At 46.6% G+C, this 26056-nt stretch overlaps 2 protein-coding genes across 4 annotated transcripts in view; both read right to left on the reverse strand.

Annotated features, from left to right (window-relative positions):
• nadsyn1 (NAD synthetase 1) overlaps positions 1 to 1608 on the reverse strand; it is a 9740-nt gene extending 8132 nt beyond the window's left edge. The window contains exon 1 of one of the 2 annotated variants that reach the window (XM_082540181.1): positions 1369 to 1608. In XM_082540181.1, coding sequence (XP_082396307.1) covers positions 1369 to 1453 — 85 coding nt within the window. In that variant the 5' untranslated portion in view covers positions 1454 to 1608. The other variant, XM_082540182.1, reaches the window with a different exon arrangement.
• Positions 1609 to 6051: 4443 nt separating this feature from the next.
• Positions 6052 to 26056, reverse strand: part of dok4 (docking protein 4) — a 55849-nt gene continuing 35844 nt past the window's right edge. The window contains exons 1-8 of one of the 2 annotated variants that reach the window (XM_082540386.1): positions 20841 to 21753; positions 14340 to 14447; positions 11182 to 11296; positions 10417 to 10536; positions 9428 to 9617; positions 8384 to 8522; positions 7650 to 7767; positions 6052 to 6304 (exon numbers count right to left, since the gene is read on the reverse strand). In XM_082540386.1, the coding sequence (XP_082396512.1) occupies positions 6159 to 6304; positions 7650 to 7767; positions 8384 to 8522; positions 9428 to 9617; positions 10417 to 10536; positions 11182 to 11296; positions 14340 to 14447; positions 20841 to 20849 (945 nt within the window). In that variant the 5' untranslated portion in view covers positions 20850 to 21753 and the 3' untranslated portion in view covers positions 6052 to 6158. Of the gene's footprint in view, positions 6305 to 7649; positions 7768 to 8383; positions 8523 to 9427; positions 9618 to 10416; positions 10537 to 11181; positions 11297 to 14339; positions 14448 to 20840; positions 21754 to 26056 lie in introns of those variants that run through there. The other variant, XM_082540385.1, reaches the window with a different exon arrangement.

Here is a 26056-nt window from a genome sequence, read left to right on the forward strand (position 1 = left end):
AGAAGTAAAGCAAGTGTGTAAGTCCATCTCTGAATGTTTGTAAAGCATTCCTGCGTTAAGCTTACCAAACGATATATGGAGCGACTGCCTCTTCTTGCTGCTACTTCAATCATGAAACTGCTTAATGATCAGCTGATCGGCTTTTCTGTCGCGAGTCCGTCTCTCTAGTTTGCTTTTGGCCCACTTTGCACCAGAAAGAGGAAACCAGCGGCTGAACAACAGCAGCACGTTTAAGCTTGATCAGCTGTTGTTAGAATTTATTTATTATTACTTTCTACTCCAGGATCTTTTTCTACGTAGCTGACGCTGGTAACTGTGCAGGGGCGGATCTAGCAAAGTTTAGCCAGGGGGGCCGATAGGGCATTAACAGGGAAAAGGGGGCACAAAGACATACTTTTCTTTCTTATTCTCATTTAAAATGTCGAGCTTTTAATAAATAATTATCTGACACTCAAAGTTTTAATTTGATGTAAAATGAATAGAAGTCAATTACTGTATATAGTAACTATTAAGTCTAATATACCCTAGTAAGCTATAGTACTTTTTCCTTTGGGAAGGTACCATCTGTGCAGTCTGCAATTTTGTTGAAGAAAGATGTTGAATCTATTTAATATTTCTTGAAAAATAATTGATTTCTGTGCATTTTTTTTCACACTGCATCAAATTAAGGTTGATTACGTCGATTAAGCATCATGAGGTGGAGCGTGAGGGGTGGTTCCCTATTTTTTATTTATTTATTTTTGTTGTTGCTGGGAGTTGGAACCCTATTAGTTAGGTTGCTTAATATTTATGCTAAGTACTCTTTAAAATACCAGAATAGGGAGGATGGTGCAGGTTTAAGTTTATTAGATTGATCAGTATTGCTGAACTATGAAATTTTTTTTTTGCATACAGGTATAACAGAATAGCTTTAGTGTAGTTGTTGTTTTAAACTTGAGTATGAACTTATACAAAATGCAGCAAAATATTTAAAAAACAGTTTTTTTGATTAAAAAACACTATATCGGATTCATATCGGTATCGGCAGATATCCAAATTTATGATATCGGTATCGGACATAAAAAAGTGGTATCGTGCCATCTCTAGTTATTACTGATTCATGTTGCTGATGCGTGTTTGCTGAAATGTGCAGTGAGCGTGGGTGACTCGCGTGGGTGACTCTCCTCCCACAGACTGAATCGAAATAAAGCGAGCTGAACGTTTTATTATTACCGAGTGGCAGCAGACCCACGCACCCTGTGACAGCAGACCCACGCACCCTGTGACGGCGCACGGGGATAACGCGTCATACGTTTTATGAAAAGCAGAGTTGTTCGTGGCCGTGATTGGCTGGGCCACAGCCTGAGCTCGCGCTGCGGTCTCACTCACTCCTCAGGATCCGCTCACAGTTGCCTTCAAAGTCCAGAGCCCACTGGTTCAGACAGCAGGTAGCCACGGTCACCTTCCGGCCCATGTCGGCGGGTCACGTGGTCACACGGCGCAGGTGATCGAGGACAGAAAGGTTCAGGTGAGAGCGGAGCTGCAGGTCAGCGGCTGTGTGAGCGCTTCCTGCCGCCTCTTCTTCCCCCGCTGCCTTCACTGAGCCCGTGAGCGCTGCTGCCCCCTGCTGGATCCTCACAGACTCACACCGACGGCAGAGGGTGGGCGCAGGCAGGGAAAAAGCCTCTGAGTTCACAAAATGATCCAAAAACAAAGACACATTTATACCATTTGTCCTGCGACGCTTCATTTTTAGAGGATAAACTGGAAAAGATTCACATATGTGAGCTCCTGGATCAGTAGCAGAAATCAGCTGGAGTTGAACCTGTGACGAAACATTTGCCCGTCCTGATTTCTTAGTTTGAGCTTTATAGACTTGGTGTAGCTGATGGAGCCACGAGGAAGCACTCTGCTTAAGCAGGATGATCCCAAACACACCAGCAAGCAAGTCCAGTGTGAATGTGTCACGAGTGTCCGAGTGAAATTCCTCCATCCATGTGAAAGACTCACTGAAGGCTGCCAAGGCTGGAGGGTTGTTAGTTAGCTTCACTTTTTATACACTGCAGGTTTGGAAAGCTTTCTTTCTTTTAATAAAAGAAACCATCGTGAAGAGCTGCATCTTGTCATCACTGGCATCATTTTGTCTAATTTGAACATTTGATGACCTGAAACACATAAACGTGACATATGCAAAAAACCAAAACCCACAGATATCTGGGAGGAGGCAGATCCTCTGTGCTGTGAGCTCAACCTTTCATTTCATTCTTCCCTCGCACCACCATCACTGGGTTTCTACCTACAACTGTCAGATCTTTCATCGTTAAATCATCTGATACACAAAAAACTTAATATTGAATATTTTACAAGCAGCTTCAAAATGTAATAAAATAATAAAATAAGAGGTAAAACAAAATTTAAGGACTGACATCACAGCAGGGAGCCGCATCCTTCAGTAACAATGAACTTTATTTTCTCTAAAACATGCACTTTGTGTGGACAGTGTGAGCGGGTGGAAACGGCATTTATTGTCATCGGTTACAAAGCTGAGGGGCGGTCACGGCCGGAGATGACACTACAATCACAGACACACTACGACTGCTGCAGGGAAGCCGTCGCTTCCCGTCTCGCTTCCCAGCCTCGTCCATCACTCAGCGCTTCCACCGAGCACTTAGGTGTGTGAGGCCAGAAGGGGGTTTCATAAAGACTCAAGTCTCAGCAGGAAACCAAACAAACAGGCTGGAATCAGCCCAATACGCCGGATTTGGCACGATAATGTGACACGACATTCCTGTGCTACCATGAGACGCGGCCCTCAAAGCAGAGATCTTTTCAGGGTCAAAGTTTTCGTTTATTCTTCGACAAACATGAAGCTTTAAGTCTGGCCTGTCCTGCTCCTTCTTTATGAAACACCCCTCTGCACGATTCCTCCTGCTACAAAGATGAACTGCAGCGCGGCACAGGCGTGAACGTGTATGAGCGAACGGACGGATGCACGCTTTCTTCTGGTTCATGAAGATCCACGCTGACAAGGTGGAGCAGCTTCTTCTACATCACAAGGTCCAACAGAGAGTGTGTGTGTATTTTATATGAACACATGTTCCAGTAATCACACACACACACACACACACGCACGCACGCACGCACGCACACGCACGCACGCACGCACACACACGCACACACACACACACACACACACACACACACACACACACACACTCAAATGCACATGAAATAAATAGCAGATATGTACACAGCTTCCATCATGTGGGGGACAGATGGAATTCGTAGCCCTGTCATGTTTCAGTGATGGAAGAACAGCTAATGATGGTGACAGAGGAGGAATCCAGCTTCGTCACAGTCCGGGTACGACGCGGAAAACGAGTCTGAAAAAAGACGAGGGCGGAGTCAAAAGGCAGCGGCTGAAAGCTGATCGGAGCCCACGGTGGAAAAACCTCGACGTGCATCTGCTGTCCTGGTATTTCCCCACCTCCACCTCACCTGTACAGCTCAGTGTGAGAGAAGGCAAAGGCAGCACCTGCCATTCTCCTCTGACGCCATCGATAACGATCAATAACCAATCCAGAACCAGCGTCGCCCGTTCAGGCATCGCTCTGAGCTCCTCCACATAAGTTTGAAGAACTTTAGTTTCCAAATGGAGCGCCCTGTGGTGCGTCTGAGCCGTGCTCCCGGCTGGTCGTTGCTCATATTACTGATGACAGAAACGATGGCTGTGCTATCCAACAGAACGTCCTGACCACCTGGACTATTCGGACTCAATGGAAGCAGAAAAACGGGCCGTGTGTGATTAACTGTGCTGCTATCTGTCTGCTGATGCCAGCACTGCTGCAGCTTCAGGGTTTCTCTATTGTCATATCGCAGACTACCTCAGGGACCCAGTGAAGCCTCTGGTGTGACTTCAGGGCAGAAGTGAAACCTAACCTGTGTTATTTCCACTTCTACTCGTGTCAGTGTTTGAACACATTTTCCTATTTTACACCCACAAATCCATTTTCCACAGCTTATCTGGAGGCAGCAGTCCATCAGGCTGAAACTGGTGCAGCTCTTCTGGGGAAGCACGAGGCCAGCTCAGAGACACAAACTGTGTCCTGAGTCTGGCCTCCTCCCAAACACCTCACACTGCCTCCTTCCAGTGTGAAGGACGCTACACTCTGACCTCCTCCTGAAAGACTGAGCTCCTCCTTCAGAGGAGCCTCACAGTATCTACAACACAGCTCAGGGTCAAAGGTGAGGGTAAGACCGACGGCATCCACACACTTCAGATCCGTATTGTGATCTGCCGTGAACAACAGCCCAAGCGCTCTTAAAGAACTGGGCGGAGCTACACCTCCCTGACCCGTACGGAGGGACTCCACCTGTTTCCTGCTCAGAACCGTGGCCTCAGATTTGGAGGTACCAGTTCTTCACACATGGTTACGGACCAGAAGAAACACAAATGTGAGGCTCAAACTGACGAACTCTACCCGTGCAGAGAGGCTGAGAGTTTCCATCTGTCAGAGGGAAAAGTGACAAGTGAACAATGAAATGTAAGGACAGTGAACATCAGTTACTGACAGGCAAATGTCCCTAAAACCCGTGGATGATGAGAACAGGGGTGTGTAAAAAGACCAAGGTGCAATAAGACACATCCCGGAGAGCTCAGGAATCACTCGATAAGAAACGCCGCAGCCAGGGCTCGGTGAGCAGATCCTGGAGCTGCGGAGTCACGTCTACCAGTGAAATCAAAGGCATTCATCCACATGTGATAAATGTGTTCTTCACACGCGTGTCTTCACAGTCCTCGTGGTGCTGTTAAGGCACCGAGCAGCAGGATCATACATCGCTTCAATCCTCCCACATCCATAAAAACGGGAAATTTGACCAAATGTTGGCGTTTCATAGTTTTGTCACTATAAAAAAACAACCTAAGCTGTGCAGGGAGCCACAGTAATGCAACCACGTGGGCCTGAATATGCTTTAAAGCAGCCTAAGGTTTCTATATGATGACATTCGTGGCGTTGACTTCTTTTACTTTAAGCCTAAAGATGATCTGCTTGTTAAGAGATGACCTCAGAGAACTTCTTCCAGGTCCTGTGCAGCTGTTGATCAGCTCACACGTTTAAAAACTCAGCGTCTGACTTCAGAGTGAGCTCGGGATCATCGAGAGATCCAAACCAGCCCGAGACGTCTGAGTGACCGAGCTCGGTCGGCGCTGCCGAGAGCCCGACGCGTAAACTCGCTGTGCAGACTGTAAAGAAAGATGGACAGAGCTAAAAAGTGGCATCAGCGCTGACGTTTAGCTCTCAGCTGCTGGTCCACGTTTCACTGCGGTGACATCATATCCCATCAGGGTCACATCTGGGCAGCTACATCCATCCTTTATATACAGTCTATGACATGAACTGTGCTTTTGTAGTCTTTTTTAAATCCTTCAGCCAGAGAGCGAGCTTTCTTCCTGCTCACCTCATAAATCCTCCTTTTGATTAAACTTTATCGTCACAGCTGTGCGAACAGCTGCACAGATGTTTTATTGGACTGTTTTCCACCCTCAGCTGTTCCTCAGTTTCCCTGATTTTAGGACTGAAGAGGATTCGGACCTGGAAACGGTTAAAGGCGTCAGACCTAACAAGCAAATCGAACAATTACAAATTAATTTTCTGAGGTGTAAATAAATTCTGTCAGTTAATAACTGAATTCTTGCTTATTCTAGTAGCCACGCTGGCGTGTGACTGTGGGCGGGTCAAATAAAGATCAAAACACATCTTCACACAGGTGACGGCAGACTGATGTTTGGTGTGAGGAGGAGGAAGCAGCTGAGCGAGCAGCAGGACGCGAACAGGCCTGCGTCGGTCCACGTGTGCGTGTCAGGCTGCCGCTCATTTCCTCTTTATTGTTGTGATTTCAAAAGGAAGCTGCGGTAGAAATTCAGTATAAAAATGTCCGTACAATCTTCACTCTGTCTCTGGTTTGAAGCTGAGAGCTTTCAGTCCTCACGCCACACAGCAGGATGCAGCCGCAGGAAGTGCGCTCTCGGGACGGCGTGCTGTTAGCGTCCCTCCATCCTGTGAGGTGTGATGTTGGGCTGTCAGATATAAGGAGGGAGTGTCCAGTGTGTGTGTCTGCATGCATGTGGGTCCTGTGTGTGTCTTCAAAGTCCACACGCACCTGTGTGAGTGTGTGTGTCACTGTCCGGGGAAGGTGGGGTAGTGTGTCGGGGAGTGTGTGTGTATGTGTGGCTGAGACTGCGTGTGTGTGTTTGCCAGGGGCAGCGTCGCGTGGCGGTCGGGAGGCAGGCGGGTGGACAGCAGCTCGTCTTCCGCGGCGTCACCTGCAGACGGAGCAGAAACACACCTGTTACCTGAGGTAGGCGGAGCCTTGATGCTACTTGACTCTGATATCGATTGATGGGTTTAGATTTTATTATTGTCATTTGTATCAGGAAATATTTAACCATATGTGCTCAGAGGTGTATAATCGATAGTGTAGTGATAGGATGTGTGATGTTCAGCAGTCTGCAAAGCGTGCAGCGTGTTCTGGCATCCACACCCGGAGCGCGGGAGAGCTCGTAGCTTCTCTTATTGTTCTGTGGTAGGATAAACGTGTCTGTTTGCTGTGCAGCAAATTGTCCTTAACGTTCCAGCGAATAAGTTCATGCTATAAACCTATCATCGATCTCCTCAACACGTGTGTGTAAAGCGTCGGCGTCGCGACACGACAAAAACACAATCCACCAAAAACTCTGAAACCAAAGCTGAATTTGTCTGTCGGGTCTCTGCGCAGCTCCTCTAACATCGGACTCTTTACATCTGCACGTTTCTGATGTTTACTCTCCAAACAATGTTTTCAGGTCACAGCGCACCGAGAAGCAAATACTCGATTACTCAGGAGTTTCTCTTGTTTTGGGACATCGTGGAGTGACGAATGAAACGTAGAGAAAAGCAGCAGGTGAGGAACAGCTTCACCAAAACATGATGTTTGAATATATTAAGAGTTTATGAATAATGTTTATTTGAAGTTGCAAAGACAGAAATATCTGCCTGGATACTTTATGTTGCATGTGTGACTCTACAGATGTTCTTATGAAGCATAAACTGGTAACGTCTCTGTATTTGGACACGACTCGTCACTCATGTGTTTCTGTCTTTGTCTTTTTTGACGATCTGTCAATAAAATAAATAAAGACAATTTTATTTATATGGCACCTTTCTAGACAGAGTCACAAAGGGCTGCACATAAGATAGAGAGTCATAAAAAGGTCACACAGACAATATAAAACAAGCAAGAATGAACCAAAAGCAGTTTTAAAAAGGTGAGTTTTGAGTTGTTTTTTAAAAACAACACTGAGTCCATCTGTACTGAACGACCCTCTGCCCCCTTTGTCCTTCACTCCAGCAGGGGTGAAGGACAAAGGAGGTGAGAAAGGAGGTGAGAAAGGAGGTGAGAAAGGAGGTGAAGAGAATGAAAAAAGTAAAGTAAACACGGAGATGGAGCATGGAGGTCATCAGAGCGGGACTTCCTACGAGTGCAGAGCTTTAAGGAGGCGACCATGAAGACAACAATCAGGTTTGGTTCTTGAGTTTATGGGAGGAGCTTTTGAACTTCTGACATCATGAAGAGTCCAATCCTGTATAAATCTCATGTAAATGTTATGTAAGGGTTGGCGTGCGGCGTACCGCTGCCGGGATCCATGCCGGTCTGGTTTCCAGTAATGTGGTGCCAGTAGGCGGATCGGGGCAGGATGGCGGTGGGGGTGCAGGGGTACGAGCCAGACTCTGAGCCCTTCGACAGCAGCTGGGATAAAAAACACAACATCAGGAATTGAGACAATAAGCGCAGGAAGTAGCACGGCTCACACGCAGTCAAAGAATCAAGTTCATTTTATTGTGAAAGCGTCCCAGCAGGAAGACGCCACGGGTACGACCAGCCCGTTTTTAACCACATGATGTAATCCCATGTTCTCTTCTGCTGGCTCTGAGCCTCTGAGCAAGGCAGGTCTGCATTTATCTCTGTGAGATTTTTATTTACTGCTTTTCTGTTTATTTACCAAATAAACTGAATAAAATGTGAATGTGAAGCACAAAAGTGAAATTTCATAGGACTTCATAGCCTTGATTTATTATAATTGTCTGTTACAGCGTTACAGGAAGTTTATTTTGACCTTTTCTAAACTTTGTTGAGACGAACACATTTTTTATGCATTTATTAACACTTAATGGTGCTTTGTTTAAATTAAGATGCTCTTTGAAACGGGGAAGTCGCCCCCTTCTGGATGTTTTCTGACCTGCTACTTCCATCATTTATATACAGTCTGTGGCTGTGCGCTGCTGTAATCGCACAGGGTTTGAATAAAGGTTGAATTTGAACCCGAGTCTGCTGAAATCATCAGAAAGGAAAGGTCACGCCTCACCCTGCTGTTCTTCTCCATCTCCAGCAGGACCTTCTTGTGCTGCTCAGCGATGGCTAGCGTGGACGAGTGGACCCTCTGGTAGATCTGCTCCCCCTCTCTGGTCTGGAAGGTGTAGAGTCCCTCGCCGCTGTCACACATCCTGCACATGACAGCAGCTCAGCGTGAAAACGGCGGTGTTATCTCGCGGTCGTCTGAATCCTACCTACTGCTCAGTTTTCTCTCTGAGTCACTCCAGAGAAGATAAAGGTTGAGATGAGGGAAGTAAAGCACTGCTCATCCTCCAGAACTACGTCACCAAATTAGGGATTTACCCGTTTGTTGTTAACAAGACGACAAATGTGAAAGTGATCTGCAGTTTCATCTCTGGCCTGGTTCTTCCTGCCGTCTTTGTGTAGTTAAAGGTTTTTTTTGCTGCTGGAGGAGCAGAGTGTCGGACGCACTTGTTGTTCAGCCTGTAATCACGTTTGGCCAAATTAGAAAAATAAAGTGTGTGAGGCAAAGCAGCATCCTGAGCAGCTCCTCCAACGTCCACTCCAGGCTCAGCCCCTTTATACTCGCACTCACTGACTGATGGCGCTTTTCTGATAATCGATCGATGTGCATCTTCTCCAATCAGATTTGAGTTTAAGCGCAGACACACACACACACACACACACACACACACACACACACACACACACACACACACACAGCATTATCTGCATGCTGACCCAATCATAGCTGGTCAGGTTCTATCAAAGAAGAGCAGATAAGGAGGTCTGTCCCAGCATCGATTCATCGACTAATCTATTCAATCTCCTCACGAGGCTCAGCCCAATGCAGCGCCCTGCGTGTGTGTGTGTGAGTGTGTGTGTGTGTGTGTGTGTGTGTGTGTGTGTGTGTGTGTGTGGTATCCTTGGACTGACAGTATGTGAGTTCAGATAAGCACTTCATCTCAAAGTCACCTTGCTAACAAAGGATGGCGCTCTCTAACCTGTGATGGATGTCACCTGTGTTTATCTGAGGACAGACCACCCCCCCTCCCCGACCACCACGAAGTCTCACCGTCCAGCCTCGAAGGTGAAGCGGGTGGCGTCGCGTCCGTAGCGCCGCAGCGAGCAGAGCGGCCAGGTGACCAGCTTGGTGCGAGGGTTGTGGATGTCCCACAGGTAGATGTTCTCGTGGGTGATCTGCATCATGCACTCGCCGTAGATGTCCAGGTTGGGGCAGGGGAGGAGGAAGACGTTGAAGCGCTCTGAGGAGACAGAGGACGGTCAGACTCCGCCCAAATGTTAAGTAAAATCTGTGTTCATGCTCAGGTCCTCACAGTAAACACCGATTAACAGTGAACTGTTTTTTTTGCAGCTGGAGGATGAATAAAGTTAAAGTTAATCATTGTTTCATAACAGACGCAGCCTCTAAAGTTTTCATAACTGTGTGCAAAGAGCACTGCAAGGTTTATGAAATCTGACATAAAAATAAGCAACAATAAACAATAATAGGTTCACAGTTGGAGGAGCTTTCAGTGTCACTTCCTGGTTTTAGTTTGAAATGTTTCACAGTGAACTGAAAACGTCTTTGTGCTGGGCTGGACTTTCATGTAATACCACGTCGTGCCACACGATGGTGCAGCGAGTCAACCGTGATTTAACGAGTCATTAAGAGCAGATTTACATCAGCAGCCTCGATCAAAGGAAAAGAACCCAAAAGAAACATCACGGGTAAAAATACCATACATTCAAAAACTGATCAACACGCCCCCACCTCCTCCTGTCCCAGCATCCTCCTGTCACACCAACCCTCTGCACGTCCTCCTTCACTACATCCATGAACCTCCTCTGAGCTCTTCCTCTTCTGCTTCTGCCTGGCAGCTCCATCTTTATCCTCCACCCTCCCTCCTCTGCACACGCTCAGACCCTCTCAGCCTCTGACTCTCAGCTGTCCCTCTGATGGACTCATTTCTGATCCTGTCTCACTGCCATGAACATCTGCACATCTTCAGCTCGGACTGATAAAATGGTCATAGTTACAGTGTGTGTGTGTGTGTGCTGTACCTGTGTGTTCACACTGCACTCCAGCAGCCAGCAGGTCTGGCTCGCCCATGCTGATGTCATTAAGTCGCATCCCCAAACACTCGATCGACAGCGTCTTGAACCAATCCTCAGCCTCCAGCTCTGAGAGAGAGAGAGAGCTGTCGGGGACTACAAACACGTACTGGCTTCACCTCACCGAGGATTTAAAATCCTGCTCCTCACAAACAAACTCAACTCAAAAAGTTGGAACTCTCAAAATCACATAAATCTATATTTATTTATTTTATCCACAGTAGAACGCAGATTTTAAATGTTTAAACGTATGAGCTCCTCTTGAATTGGCACGCATCAAGTCTGAACATTTTTGGGAACTCGTAATGACCTTGTAGTACCATATCACCCTATTAGAGCACTTCGCTCTCGCTCTGCAGGCCTACTTGTTGTTCCTAGAGTATTTTAAAGTAGAATGGGAGGGAGAGCCTTCAGTTTTCAGGCCCCTCTTCTGTGGAACCAGCTTCCAGTTTGGATTCAGGAGACAGACACTATCTCTACTTTCAAGATCAGGCTTCAAACTTTCCTTTTTGCTAAAGCATATAGTTAGGGCTGGACCAGGTGACCCTGAATCCTCCCTTAGTTATGCTGCAATAGACGTAGGCTGCCGGGGGTTTCCCATGATGCACTGGGCACTGCTCTTCCTCATACATTACACATCATTATACATCACCATTAGCTCTTCCATTGTGCCTTCTCTATCCCCCCCCAAACAGGTCGAGGCAGACATGTTACCTGATTCACAGGTGAAGGTGCGTGAGGTGTCGTCTGTGAACACAATGGCCACCGCCTGTCGCTTGGTGTCACGTGGCAGTCGTGTGATGTTCTTCACATTGCTGATCTCTGTCACCTAAACAGCAAGTTGGAGATAAAGTGGAAAACAGGGCTGATTAAACACCACGCAGAGACACTGTGACCTCTAACATCGACCGGGAGCCGAGGCGCCACCTGCTGGCAGGGCCTGTCAGGCTACATATCACTGGCTAATTAGGTGATCAGTCTAATTTAATCCAGGTCAGGTTTTCTACTTTGTGTTTATAAATCAGTCAGTCTGGGAAACTGCTAAAACTTTGAATGTGTCCCCAAGTGCAGTCACAAAAACCATCAAGTGCTACGATGAAACTGTCTGACATGAGGACGCCCCAGGATAGGAAGAGCCAGAGTCCCTCTGCTGCTGAGGATGCATTCATCCGAGTCGCCAGCCTCAGAAATCACACATTAACAGCAGCTCAGATCAGAGCCCAGATGGATGCCACACAGAGCTCCAGCAGCAGACACATCTCTACATGTTCAGAGGAGACTGTGTGAATCAGGCCTTTATGGTCAAACAGCTGCTGAGAAACCACGACTGAGGAAAAGCAACAAGAAGAGATTTGTTTGATCTGAGAAACACAAGGATGGACATTAGACCATCTGTGCTTTGGTCTGATGGGTCCACATCTGAGATCTTTGGTTCCACTCGCTGTGTCTTTGTGTGATGCAGAAAAGGTGAACGATGGTCTCTACATGCATGGTTCCCACTGTGAAGCATGGAGGAGGAGGTGTGATGGTGTGGGGGGCTTTGCTGGTGACACTGTTGGGGATTTATTCAAAACTGAAGGCACACTGACCCAGCATGGCTACCACAGCATCCTGCAGCGACACGCCAGGACAGCACAATGACCCCAAACACACCTCCAGCCTGTGTGAGAGCTCTGTGACCAAGAAGGAGAGCGATGGAGGCCTGGCCTCCACAGTCACCTGACCTGAACCCAGTGGAGATGGTTTGGGATGAGATGGAGTGCAGAGTGAAGGCAAAGGACCAACAAGTGCTCAGCATCTCTGAACTCCTTCAAGACTGTTGGAAACCATTTCAGGAGACGACCTCATGAAGCTCATGGAGAGAAGGCCAAGAGTGAGCGAAGCAGGAATCAAAGCAGAGGGCGGATATTACGAAGAATCTAAAATAGAAAACGTGTTTTGAGTTATTTCACACTGTTTTGTTTACTACATGATTCCACGTGTGTTCATTCATAGTGTTGATGCCTTCAGTCAGAATCTACAATGTAAACAGTCATGAAAATAAAGAAAAACCATTAAACGAGAAGGTGTGTCCACACCTTAGAGTGGGAGTGTACATCAAAGCTGAGCCAAATATTCCTCAAAGTGTCTGATTCTTTGCAGCTGGAGTCGTCCCGTCCACCTCAACATCTCAGCTGTGATTGGATTACAGTCGATTCTTTAGAGCTTTGTGAGAAAGAACAAAGAGCAAGTTCACAAGCTGAAGGATGCTCAGTGAAGGAGTGTGAAGGCAGCCAGGACGGTCATCTGAAGGAGAAGTAATGCTGCTGATCATGATGAAGAACGAAAGCTTGCTGAGTTTTAAAGAGAAGAAGAAGAAACGGCCGCCTCACGCTGAGCTCTGTACAGGCTTTCATCTCTGTCAGTAATAGGGCTGAACGATATATCGCATTTGCGATAATATCGCGACATGATCAAGTGCAATTTTCTAACCGCAAAGGCTGCGATTATACTGCGATTATAAGGCTGTCCAAATTAGTACCATATCCCAGAAGTCATAGCGCGGCCCAGCCAAACTCCAGTTTCCAGCAATGGCGGCCGCTACTAAGTTTTAAAATTACTCATACTAATCTTTCTGGGTCACAAAATAAACTTTTAACATATTTTCAGGCGAGAAAGTAGTTGTGTAAACATCAAATATCTGCTCGGTTTATCAAGATATCCCATATTTGCAAAAGTGCTTCGACGTTTTCAGAGGCGTCTGCTACCCACCAGCTCGACAGCTAGCCGGGAGCTCGAGGGTTACTGATGCGGCCGAGAACGGCACAACTCCCGGCACATCATTTTCAGATCACCGCGGAGTTTCGCTGCTCGGGTTAAACGTGATATATAAGTCACTTAGACAACCTAAAAATGTTATTGTTGGGCTTTTTTCAGTGTTTTGTTTGTTCGTGAGTAAATCGGTTTGGCTGAGATTAAAGTTATTAGATTAGATAAAATAAAACTTTATTAATCCCCCGGGTGGGTTCCTCCTTGGTTTTCACACAGCTGACTAAACGTCAAACAGAAAACTGATTAAACAGAAGTATGAGACAGTCGAGAATTTACACCAGTGTCTGGTTATATTTTAGATAGCAAGAAGCAGACGGCCGAGTTTATTAAACTCCACCGAGACAGCGGTGACGCTAATCAGAACTAGACCGTCCAATTTCACGCCTTTAAACTTTAAAGGCGTGTTTGTGTGTGTGTTTATACAATTGCTATTATGTTTGCACTTTATGTGTAATGTTACTGACTGCAGAGATCAGTAAGATGTGTGTATTTTTTATTTATTAGTTTTATTTATTTAATATTATTTTTTAATTGAATGACTGTCTAGTAGTTCACAGATGTCGAAAAACTGAGTGTGGTAAAGCCACTGATTTTTTTTTATGTATATTTCTGCAATCTGCACATTGTACTGACTTTCATTTTAATGTTTACACCAGGGTTCCTTGTCAGCACTTTATGCTCAGATGTTTGTAAGCTAAAAATAAACTATTGTGTATGTTCAAATATACTGTTGTGATTGAAGAAGTTAAATAAAAATGTCAGTCATCAATTCATGCATCACCTCATGTCATCATAACAGAGGTCTGTCTTCCAGGAAAGAACAGTTTAAAATTAATGTAATATAGTATTGGCCATACTATATGATGTATTGCTTGTCTTTGTTTAATAATACAGAAGACAAAGACCTTAAAAAATAATCGCATATCGCATCGCAATCGCAATATTGGGGCAAAAAATCGCAATTAGATTATTTTCCATAATCGTTCAGCCCTAGTCAGTAAGTGTGTCAGCTCTAAAGAGCACACACACACACACACACACACACACACACACACACTTACTTTAGGACATGCTCTGATGTAAGCAGCCTTCTCGTCGGGGTATTTCTCCAGACGACGAGGTCCTTTGCTGGAAGATTTCTTGAACACCAGCCAGCAACGCCGATAGATCTGAAGCACACACACACACACACACACACACACACACACACACACACACACACACACACACACACAATGACATTCATTTTATATCATCATAACCTCATATCAACATAATGTACATTCTTGCCCCTGGTGGAGCATAAAGTCAGTGCAGGACGTGGATACAGAGCGAAGCTTCGTCTCGTGTTCTCTCTGCAAATCTCTGTCCTCAGGGGCGGATCTACTGGGGTGGCATGTTCTCTTGCCACCCTAGTTTTGCATATGACAATATGCATATAAGTATTAACACTTTGAGCCTAGTTATAATTACCATTGAAGTTAATTAAAATAATTACATTCTAAAACTCGACATAGTGCATTACCTACCTCCCCCCCCCGCACCCGCATTAAAAAATGGTTCAGCCCATTGTGTTGAAACAGCTTTAGTTCTTGTTGTCAGTAGCAACTGACACCATGTTCAACACAGCTGGTTGGTTGCTACACTCTGGAATGATGGTGAGTGTCGTTAATAAATCGTGAAAATTAGGTTTAAATTTCTGGTGAAAACTTTGTGCAGGAACTACAGTAACAGTAACAAGTCTAACTAACTGATCCACCTCATGTTGTGTAGCTTTCACACTTGGGCCTATTTATTTTACAGGCTCTACAATACATAAAATCAAAATTCACATGTTGTAATGTAACTGTAATTATTTGGGCTAAAGCCAGGAGCTGGTCTTTAATGAACAAGTGTGGAGCTCCTCACATATGTGACCTCTAAAAGGAAACCTGAGTGAGATTAGCTCTGATATAAACTCTCAGCATCACCCAGACATGGATCCATAACAATGATTTGGTCATCTTGTGTAATCAAGTTCAGCAGATGCTGTTTTCCAAAGCAGGTAGTAATTCATTCTTTTCTGAGGAGAGACGATTGCTGATGGACTGAACTTCAACCCAAGCAGCAACATCCAGGGAAAGAATGAAGATGAGCTGCAGTTCATCTAACGTCCAGCAGAGGCAGCAGTGAGTCAGTCCCCATAGACTCCCATGTTAAAACTTTACGGCAGAAATAACCATGTTTGCAGCCTGATACACAAACTGTTTGCTATCTGTGGATCCTTTCTCTTCCATAACACCTGCATAGGGAGGATGTTTCTAAAACTCACCTGTTTAAATTGTATTAAGGATTAAAGGGGCGTGGCCTATTTGACCGACAGGTGGATGGTTTCTTAAAGCCAGATGTAACAAACTGATACAAAATAAAAGGCATATATGGAAATTAAAATGTAATTAGTTTTTCAAACAAATTTGTCAGATGCTTCAATAAACTCTCCAGTTTCAAGGTTCAGGCTTTAGAGGGTTAACCTCCAGCTGCGTGGAGAGCATTAAGCCCGACTTTGACCCCGAGTACACGCTGGCCTTTAGTCTTTGACTCTGGCGACACTTTCACAGCGAGGAGACGTTTTCTGATGCCTGAAGAAACCAGACACGATAGGCTGATCAGAGCGGCTCTCGCCTCAGAGGAGGACAGTTAAGCTCATGTTGTCCTCCAGTGAGCACTTCAGGGTCGGGCTGGGCTGTTTCTCAGCACAGAAACTGGGAGATTTTACAGTGTTACTGGTGGTTCTTCTCCCACCATGGGTATGCCAAACAGGCTAAAAAATAATAACTAAAACTAATAGTGATGGTAATAATTACAGCCCAAACAGATCCTTGGAGACCTGATGAGACAAACAAGGGGAAATATCGGGTGGATTAAGTCAGCTTATATCATTTAAATGCTTTGAAACTGTCAACAAAATAAGAACTGAAAGAATCAAACGAACAGAAAACCTGCTGAACTACTAAACGTGTAGTTTTTGATAAGTTTTCAACATTTCTCCACTTTAGTTTCTGTTTTTACTCAATGAACATCTGCAGCGCTTTCATGGCCACCATCTGTACGGATCCTCCCTCCCCATCATTCGTCAGCCTCCTCCTCTTCATCTCTCCCTTCACTGTCCTCTGAAGTAATCAGGTCTCAGCAGACGGAGCTGTGAGGAGTGCTAAGTGAAGCTAAAGAGAGGAGACGGAGGAGGGAGATGGGAGGAAGGGGAAGATAGGAGAGCTAATTGCTTCCTTCTTGTAGCCTCAAAGATGAAACGAGTGCGGAGCTGTTGGGAGTTGCTGTAATTCTCAGAGGGGCTCGCTCAGATGAAAGCACGAGGAGATGATGATGTTATGCAGCCGAGGTGTTAGCGTAACCTTGAAATGCTGCGTTGGCACACTTTGAATGGATCCACGGCTGCTCTGTTTTTCTCTCAAATCACACATTTGTCCTTCGCTTGAGCTGCAGCGGCTGCAGACCGAAACCACACGATGCAGAGGCCCGGTTTCAACAGCTCTGCCAGAAAATGGGTGTGCTGCATGACAGCCGGCTGCTTTAGCAGCAGATCAGAGTTGAAATGATCGTATCCGCTCAAGATAGTTTGTGAAGTCGCTTCCTAGGAGCAAAGTGACCGAACCGGATCCTGTGACGGACTCACAAGTCAGAGTCACGTGACCCACAAACGCGTTTAAGCCACTGCAGGGTTTTTGGTGACCATCTTCAGAGAGCTCGGCTATCACAGACTGCACAGACACACAGAGCTGCTAATAAGTGCTCAGTCACATCCAGGTCTGCAGTGTGCATTACATGAAGTGCACGCTTTTCAGACCAAAAACTACTGTAAGCATCTAAAGCGCATTTTAAGATGAAGCGTCAGGACTGCAGCTGTTTGACACACACACAGTAAAAACTTCACTGTGGTGACTTCCAGTTATTAAAGCCTCATAAATGAAATATCGAGCAGAGGAATCAGGAGGAAATAATGGAGCAAAAATAATAACATTATTAAACGTTAGACGCTGTGCTCGAACACTGCAGAGGACGTTTGGCTGTGTTCACAGTGCAAACCTCAGTGCAGCGCGACTGTGACTGTGCACGAGTAACATCAGCATTCAGCTAGAAGCTCAGATGAACCAGGTTTGTGGTCCTGCAGCTCAGGAGCCGGTCATCTACTAAGTCGGTGGTTCGATCCCTGGCTGCTCCTGTCTGCGTGTCAGGTACCCTTGGGCAAGACACTAACCCCAGGTTGGTCTGCAGTGCACTTGTTCCTGACGATAGCAAGAAGCTCCTGTATGAATGTGTGAACGAGGTGTTTGCATAAAGAGCTGTGAGTGCTGAGCTGTGCAATCCAGCGTTAGCACAACAAAGTCAGTAACGTCATTGAAAAACAGTTTCAGATGCAGGTTTCAGTCATGAACAATGACGAAACAGCATCTGACACGCAGAGACACACCGGGCGCGGCGTTTCCCTGGGATCGCAGCGTTTAAGGAGGACGTCCGTGTGCAACCTGAATCAGCTCGATGCTTTGTGAAAACTACAAAGATGGTGTGAAAGCGATCAGCTGGACTGGTGTGGTTCTGGATGGATTTAGTTGGCCTGGAGAGGCGACAGCTGCTGAGTAACAGCAAGAATTTAAGACAAAAACAAATAAAGTAATGTGAAAGATGAATTATGGTCTGCAAAGAAGGTGAGCTGTTTAAACCTATGAACACTGCGTCACGCATGGTGGAGGCAGCGTGACGGTGTGGGGCTGTGGTTAGAATAATAAAGAGGGAGGACTGCTTCCTATCAAATCAATAGTTCGATGTTTGAAACACGGACACAGGCGGGCGCTCCCACAGGACAATGACCCCAAAGCCCCGACATCAAGCCTACGCTGAAACTTCGTGGACACTTAAAGCTGTTTCTATGCCAGAAAACCAACTAATTTAAATAAAGTCGACCAGTTGTGCCAAGAAGCTCAAATATCCAGAATTATGCCAAACACTTGTTGACGGCTTCTAAAAGTGTCTGACTGAGGCGCTAACAGACATTTAAGGGACATATTAGTGCAGGTGTATAAGCACTGCAGGTGGATTAGAGAAAATCCAAAATGATTTCAAACCTGTGCAAATCATCCAACCCCATGCTGGACAGTCCTTCCTGGAAACAGAAGAGTTTAAGGAAATCATTAAAAGCCCCAAATGAGCCTGAAATTCATGCCCACGATGAGTGGATGGAAACTTCTGATCACAGCATGTTTGTCCAGTGTGCCTCAGACATGCAGGAACCGTCTCTCGTGTCCACCAGGGGGCGACTCTTCTTCTAGAAGTCACACATGATAACGTCCATTCTGGAAATTATGGCACTAACAGGATCACAAATGGATGATGCTTCAGGACCGGTCTGAGTGTGAGGCGTCCCTCGGTTTCTCAGGCAGACACGACCCTCGCTTCAGGTTTCGTTACACACTCTGTAAATCAATCCCTTGATGAAGGAAACCTGCCTCAGTTTAATGGACACAACTCCGAGGAAGCCCTGAGCTCTTCCTTCTTCTGATGTTACCTGTGACAGAGGGACTTGGAGGTATAAGGCTTTAAAAACAAACTCAGACGTTCTAGAAATCAATACGAACCAATGACATTTTGTCCCTGCGTTTAAAGGTGGCACAAACAAGTGCAACCTTTCAGCTCCAGCAGGACACACAGAGGATCGATGTGCTGTGTCTCAGGAAACGCCTGCATCTCTAACCAGCGTCCCCACAGGCACCATTACAGTTTGATCAGATCTCAGCACACCTGCTTCATTAAGCTTCTGGCCTCTGCGTCCCAACACCTCCACGCTAACAGCTGCACTGGTTCTGTACTGGACCACGAGCTCTTTCTGGTGATGACTTTGGTCTGATAGAAAATAAGGTCAGCGCGAGCATCGACCGGTGCAGTGACTGTGGGGCATCGCCTGAAAACACATTTAGTCGGTTACTGTTTGGTTTCCTGGTGGTTGAAAAACGTGCTGCGCGTCACGGAGAAGATTAGAGCGTTCTCAGAGGACAGACTCGTCTACGGCAGAAATCTCCAACAGCGGAGAAGATGCGTGTACTGAGCCTCCAACCGATGAGCTAAATCCCAGAGGAACCAGGAAACGTGCACTTCAATTCAACTTAATTTATATCACAACAACAGTCTCCTCACAGTGAAACTTTCTGGCTGAAGAACATCTTGCAGGGTGGCGTTGTTACTGACGTCCTCTCACGTCATCTGCGTGTTTTGAAAGTGGGCGTGGCAAACAAAGTGTCGATCTGACTGTGAACCCGGAGACAGCGACGACTCGAGCCTGACGAGTCGTTAACGTAGAACCAGAGAAGATGATAATCGTCCTCTCTGACTGTGATGCAGGTTTAAATCACCTGAGAGCTACGGCCATCTTTTATACCGCGGCGGTTTGTCAGTCAGGACGTCGATAAAACGAACCTCAGTGTTGCTCGATACGAGGACAAATCAGTCACGATTGTTTTGGGCAATAGTTGTACTCCTGGTTTAAATCAGCAGCTGTTTGTTTCCTCAACTTTCCAAAAACTCCCAGCGCGTGCGTGTGCGTGCGTGTGTGTGCGCGCGTGCGTGTGCATGTGTGTGTGTGTGTGTGCGTGCGCATGTGTGTGCATGTGCGCGTGTGTGCGCGTGTGTGTGTGCATGTGTGTGCATGTGTGCGTGCGTGTGTGTGCGCGCGTGCGTGTGTGTGCGTGCGCATGTGTGTGCATGTGCGCGTGTGTGCGTGTGCGTGCGCATGTGTGTGCATGTGTGTGTGTGCATGTGCGCGTGCGTGCGTGTGCGTGCGTGTGCATGCGTGTGTGTGTGCATGTGTGCTGAGTCCGTTCATCTCTGTGCGCAGACGCTCATTTGTCGAGTTTACAGAGTTTTATGATGCGTACACGTCAACATGACGAATAACCTTGGCGCTGCCGTCAGGCCTGATGAAAGGTCCCGCCTGATTTATAAAACTTTTACAAACATTTTCACTTCTGAAGACAGAGCCGTGAACAGCGAGGGCAGAGTAACCACATCTGTGCGATCCGTCACCGTAACGACGGCAGCAGACGCAGCAGGCCGCGCCTCCACTCTCCTCTATCATTAGAATCTGTTTCACTCCGACTCGCAGCGAACACTAAAATCACAGCAATGATCTGCTGATCCAATAAAAGCAGAAACTCCACCCTCACCACTCAGCGGCCTTCTCAGGCACTTATTTTGAAGCATTGTCTTGATGAACTTTAATTTCAAAGATCGCTTCACTTAAACCTGATAAAAAAAAGCAAAAGCAAATAAAGTTGTACTTTACTAAGCTCTACTTCTTTAACCAGAGCTTCTTCTGTCTCTTTCTGATCGTTACAAACAGTCAGGACTTTGCTCCTGTTTCACCCGACTGACGGTTTCGGCTCAGGGTGAATCTGGCTGCCTGAGCTCAGCCACGGTCCGGTGTGGATGTGTCAGGAGTGTCGTGACAGTCGAGCCACGTCTGTGTCAAACAACACCTGCTGTAACTCGTGTCCACATAAAATGTGCCGGTGCCTTACCCGACGCATACGTGAGAGCCCGGCTTAGGCTGTCGGGATGTTCTGTGCCGATTCTCCGTGCAGCCTCTGGCTGCTCCTGTTCCAGCAGTTTTCCTCATGTATGACCTTTCGCCTGTTTCCTGGCTGCTGTCAGGAGGAGTCAGCTTCATCGGTATTTTGGTATTTTTGCCTGGTTTTCCGCCTGCTCCTTGTCTTTGCTGCCTGCTCCTGTTATGACCTCATGTGTACAGATGAAGTCTCTGATCTTAACTTTTTACCTGCTCTCTCTCCTAATCCACCAGCAGCTTCACATCCCGCTCCGACTGGTTTAATTCCTGCCAGGATCTTGCAATGAATCCTCAGCTTCTCAGCTTTCTTCTTTTGGAGATTAACTCCTCAGGCAGGATTAACAATGACAGCGACGGCGTGCTAATTGCTGCTGATGTCAGTCCTGAGTTTAGCGTGTTGAGGCAGAACTGTAATCCCCAAATAAGACACGATGACCACTGAGGAATGAGGAAAATCATTTAAAGCACCTCACACCAGTCACAACACGGACGTTAAATGTCGGTGGAAAAGCTAAACCTCCTCTCTGAGTGAGGCAACGAGAGGCGGGTCAGGGTTTTCTCCTCATCATACCCGGGGATGAAGCTGGCTATCACCTCACTAAGCTAACGCCAGGTTTCCCACCTGTAGCTGTGAGCTGGAGTCTGAAAAGCTGGATGTAGAACAGCTGCTCTGTCCTAGGATCAGGTGCTAATCTCACAGGAGAAAAAACGGATCTTCCAGGACACTGATTGGTCAGCAGGCAGTGATTTCATAGCTGTTGATCTCCAACCTGCTCTGGCTGGGTTTGCAGCAGAGGTTCAAACCCTGTGGTCACCTGGATAAGATGAAGCCCTGCTTCACAGGAGTTGTTTTCTCGGTTTTTATGTCCTCGCCCTGCCTCGTGCTCCCTCCCCCTGAGGCGTGTAGTGTGCATGCCCCCCCGTCTGTATCACGCTGAGGTCTCTGTTCATGTGAGCTTGGTTTGTTTTCACACAGTGAAAAACCCAAATGAACCAAAATGTGCCGCTACAAACCAGGTGAGAATGTTCTGTCAGCTCATTGGCCAGGTGAGTCTGGGGCGGAGCAACAAAAGTAAATACAGGAAGAAGCTGCTGAGTTCTGGGCTACTGGAGAACACGGAGGATTCAGGCTAAATCACGGCTGGATCCCAGAACATGAAGCATGCGTGGCTTCGGGAAGGTTTTCAGCTTTCATTTACAGAGTAAACCTGGTCGTTACGTCGGACTGAGGTCAGATTACAGTCACGCCATCAACAGACCTGGGTGGAGACCACCGCCTCCACAGGCTCGTGGTGAGGTTGGTTTGGTGTGATTACTGCACACAGAGGAGGAAATTCAAGAAGCAGAGTTTGATTTAACGGGTGAAACACGGCAGGAGTGAAAACACCGTAACTGGATTAAAGTTGTGTTTTTCAGCACCTGGCTGTAACCCCCCCACCACTCACACACATGAATGACTCATCTGTACAAACTGAAATGACCTCTCGGGAATGCCGACATCGCCTCTAAAATTAAAGGAAAGCAGCTCGGCGGGAGGATACGTGGGTGGAGGTCAGAGGTCAGAGCGGGGAGGAGAGGTTGTGCCACGTCACGATAGCTCATTAATCTCAGCGGCTGCTTATGTAACGATGCCTTCAAGGTAAATCAAACTCGTTTCCAGATTCTCGGGACAGCAGGAGGAGACTCATGATGGTGATACTATCTGCTTATCTCAGACACGTGTGAGCTGAAGCTGAGCTCCACGTTTTATTTTTGCCTTTCTTGATCTTCTGCTTGAACTCTGCTGTTCCCTTTTTCTCTTTAAACTTTCAGCTGATCAGCATTCGACCTGCGTGCAGCGTAAAGCACAGGTGGCGAGCTGTTAGCTTGTCGGAGGACTGCATGCAGATGCATCTCTGTGTTGGCTGAGTTTCATTAATCCTTCTCTGCACAAGCAGACAGACAGCAGCGTGTTAGCATGAGTGCAGCTTTCGCCTCTGAGAGGAACAGCCAGCGCTTTGCTGCTTCCTCAAACTTCCAGGCTAGATGCAGATCACGAGGCTAAGTCACTCAGACAGAATTTGGGCAAACAGCCAGGTGGACCGTTTACCTGCAACCAAGGCCTGCTCAAACATGATTGGTCAGCAGAAGCCAGACATATGGAAACCCCTCCTCCTCATCAGCCTGAGACCAGAACTGAACACTGGACTGGTGCTGAGCAGGTGTCTGCAGGAAGCTGTTGAAATGAAAGCATGATAGTCTTTTATCCTGTCTTCCTTCTCAGATGGCCCCGCCCCTCCCTGAGCCTGGTTCTTCCTGTTAAAAGGGAGTTTTTCCTTCCCACTGTCGCCAAAGTGCTTGCTCACAGGGGGTCATATGATTGTTGGGTTTTTCTCTGTTGCATTATTGTAGAGTCTAGCTTACAGTATAAAGCACCTTGAGGCGACTGTTGTTGTGATTTGGCGCTGTGTAAATAAAGTTGAATTGAATAGTCTTGTAGCTGTGTGATAACATGTGGGGCTGGGCCTCAAAGCCACTGCTCATGTTGTGTATGCTGACATAGTTTCAGCCGATGTGCAGGATGAGGAAACCCGTCCGTTCTGAGCATGTGCAGACAGCTGAAGTGATTCTGCTGCATCTGCTCTCCGGCTTGGCGCAGAGATGAAACTCATCTTTGGCCTTAAACGCGTCTGAGCGCTGCGTGCCGGATAAGCAGAGATCACAGCCGGCGTCTGGGGGGATATATATCCTGCAAATTAGCTCACCTATCACCTTCTCATGTGTCGTGTCTATAAGTTTAATCTGGCCTCGGGCAACCTCACATTTAATTCCATCTGTGGGAGAGTCTGAGGGCCTTCAGGGCGTTCATATCCATCACTCTCCTTCAATAAACCCACGTGAATAATTCAGTTTGTTTTTTTAATCTGGTGATGAGTGCCCAACATCTTTCTTTTCTCCTGCTCGATCAGCTCCGATCCAAACGTGAGCTCTTTGTTCCTGAGCTGAACACACAGCCGCTCGACAAACCAGTGACCGATCTGCAGTTTGTGCTCCGTCGGTATCGGCCTCATTAACTACGACGCTTTCACCTTCATCTCATCCCCGGAGACTCCAGGAATAAAGTACCGGAGTACAACGTTCCCTCTAGAACTTCATTTTATTAACATAAAGAATATTAACATGATTTATTATTTCAGGAAACTTAATTAATTTGCTTTTTCTATCAAATAAAATTGAATAATTTAATACATTTAATAAAAAAGTTTTTTCTCTCACCAGTTCATAATTTAGTTTGTGATGACGTATTTACATTTATTGAAACTAAGGCTCTGAAGCGGTCCTGTGTCCACACAGACAGGAGGCGCACAGGGAGGCAACACAAAAGAAAGGAAAGATGTTACCGCAGAAATCCACCGACCGAGTCAAAGACCAGGACGGGGTTGTTTTGCAGGAGGAAGGTTTAAACATGAACCATTAATAAAGAAATCCACACAGAGTCCAAAAGCAACGGGACGGAGAACTCAGAGAAATATTCATTTTCAGCTTCAGCAGTAACTTTTCACGTAAACGTTGTTTAGAATAAATCGTTTCCTGAAGTCTGGAGCCCGAGCACATCCTCAAACGCTGCGTCTCAGAACCACACGGGGGTCGTTCGGTCTGGACCGTCGCTGTTGGAGAGATGCGTTGGTAACTTTGTGCTCGCTGGCTGCAACGCAGCATCCGCACACACGGAGCCATTACTGGAACAGACGCCCATGAACCTGTGCAGGACTCAAACACACACTCGTCTCCTCTGAGGCACGTTCGGCCTTCCAATCTCAAAGTTTGGAAAGCATCCAAGGCGCCAGCGAGCGGACGCAGCTGAAGGATGGGAAATGTATTTTACAGCTCAGAGGAAGTGGAAAAAACGAGACGAGCATTTGTTTCGCTGCACCCAAAAGGCAGAACTCAGCACACAGACGGATGGGGAACATCTCACATATGTTTCGAGACGTGGAGCTTATTAGCAATCTGAATGCATCGACGTCATGATTAATCAGCGGGAGGCGGTTTGACAGGGCGTGTGTGGGATGCTCTATGCCTGGAGGCTGATCAATACCAATCTCATCAATACTGTAGTTCATTATCCAGTGAGGGCGGTGGAAATGCTAAGGCAGGAAACAAAGAAGAGACTCGCACACAGCTGAGGTCAGCGTGGCGGCGCTGCGTGGCGGCCCTTTTCCTTCTGGCTTTGTTGTTCCTCTTGAGATAAATGAAGCGTGACTTTGGCAGTCCATCTATCCGGCCTTGAGGAGGACCTCAGCTGTGCCATTCCTCTGTGCCCCGAAGATGCAAAGACTAACTCAGATAAACCGCCGTTCACCTCTGTTCCTATTCGTCTCTCTGCAACTCTGAGGTAGCTCGCAGAGACGCTCGCCCGCCAAAAGCTTCAAATGTGAGGCTTCTGACGTGCTAACAGGGGGAAACTCGGGGTTTCTCCATGCTGGCCTTCAGTATCTACACTGAGCTGACAATCACCTCCAGTCGGTCTCATGTCAGGTGAACCAGAGACTGGCGACATTATACCCTCTGCTTTTAAAATGACGTCTGATTGGATAGAAACGTCCTGCTCACCTGAGCTCTGAGTTTTTCATCTCAGCTGCAGGTTTCAAGTCTTATTGAATAAAACACGATATTCAATTATAAAATCATGGCCCGTTTAATCAGAAAGGACATAGGAGAGGGGGAGGGGTTTGGGGCGTGGCTACAGTGTGATTGACACGTTGCTGTTGTATGAGCGTGCAGGTTTCGGGTACGAGAAGAAGGCGGTGCTTAAACGAGGTGACCGAGCTTCTCTTTAAGCTGCGTCACTGAGTTTGTGCAGCTCAACATAAGGAAAGAGAACTGGGGTGAAGTGTATCAGGAGCAGGACGTTAATAGTCGTATAATGAATTCCTTAGAATATTTACATTACTGTACAAAACCAACTGTCCAATAAAGCAGTATAGTAGGAAACATAAATATATGGACTGTCCATGGATAACAAAAGGTCTGCAAAATGCATCTATAAAGAAAAATGCTCTATACAGAGAGTTCTTAAGAACGAGAACTGAAGATGCTGAAATCAGATACATAAAGATATAAAAATAGGTTAATTAATATACTTAGATTTAGTAAAGCAATAGATAAGCAATTAGATATAAATGGAAA

Source organism: Aulonocara stuartgranti (genome assembly GCF_965226115.1).
Source record: "Aulonocara stuartgranti genome assembly, chromosome: 1".
Taxonomy (NCBI): Eukaryota; Metazoa; Chordata; class Actinopteri; order Cichliformes; family Cichlidae; genus Aulonocara; species Aulonocara stuartgranti.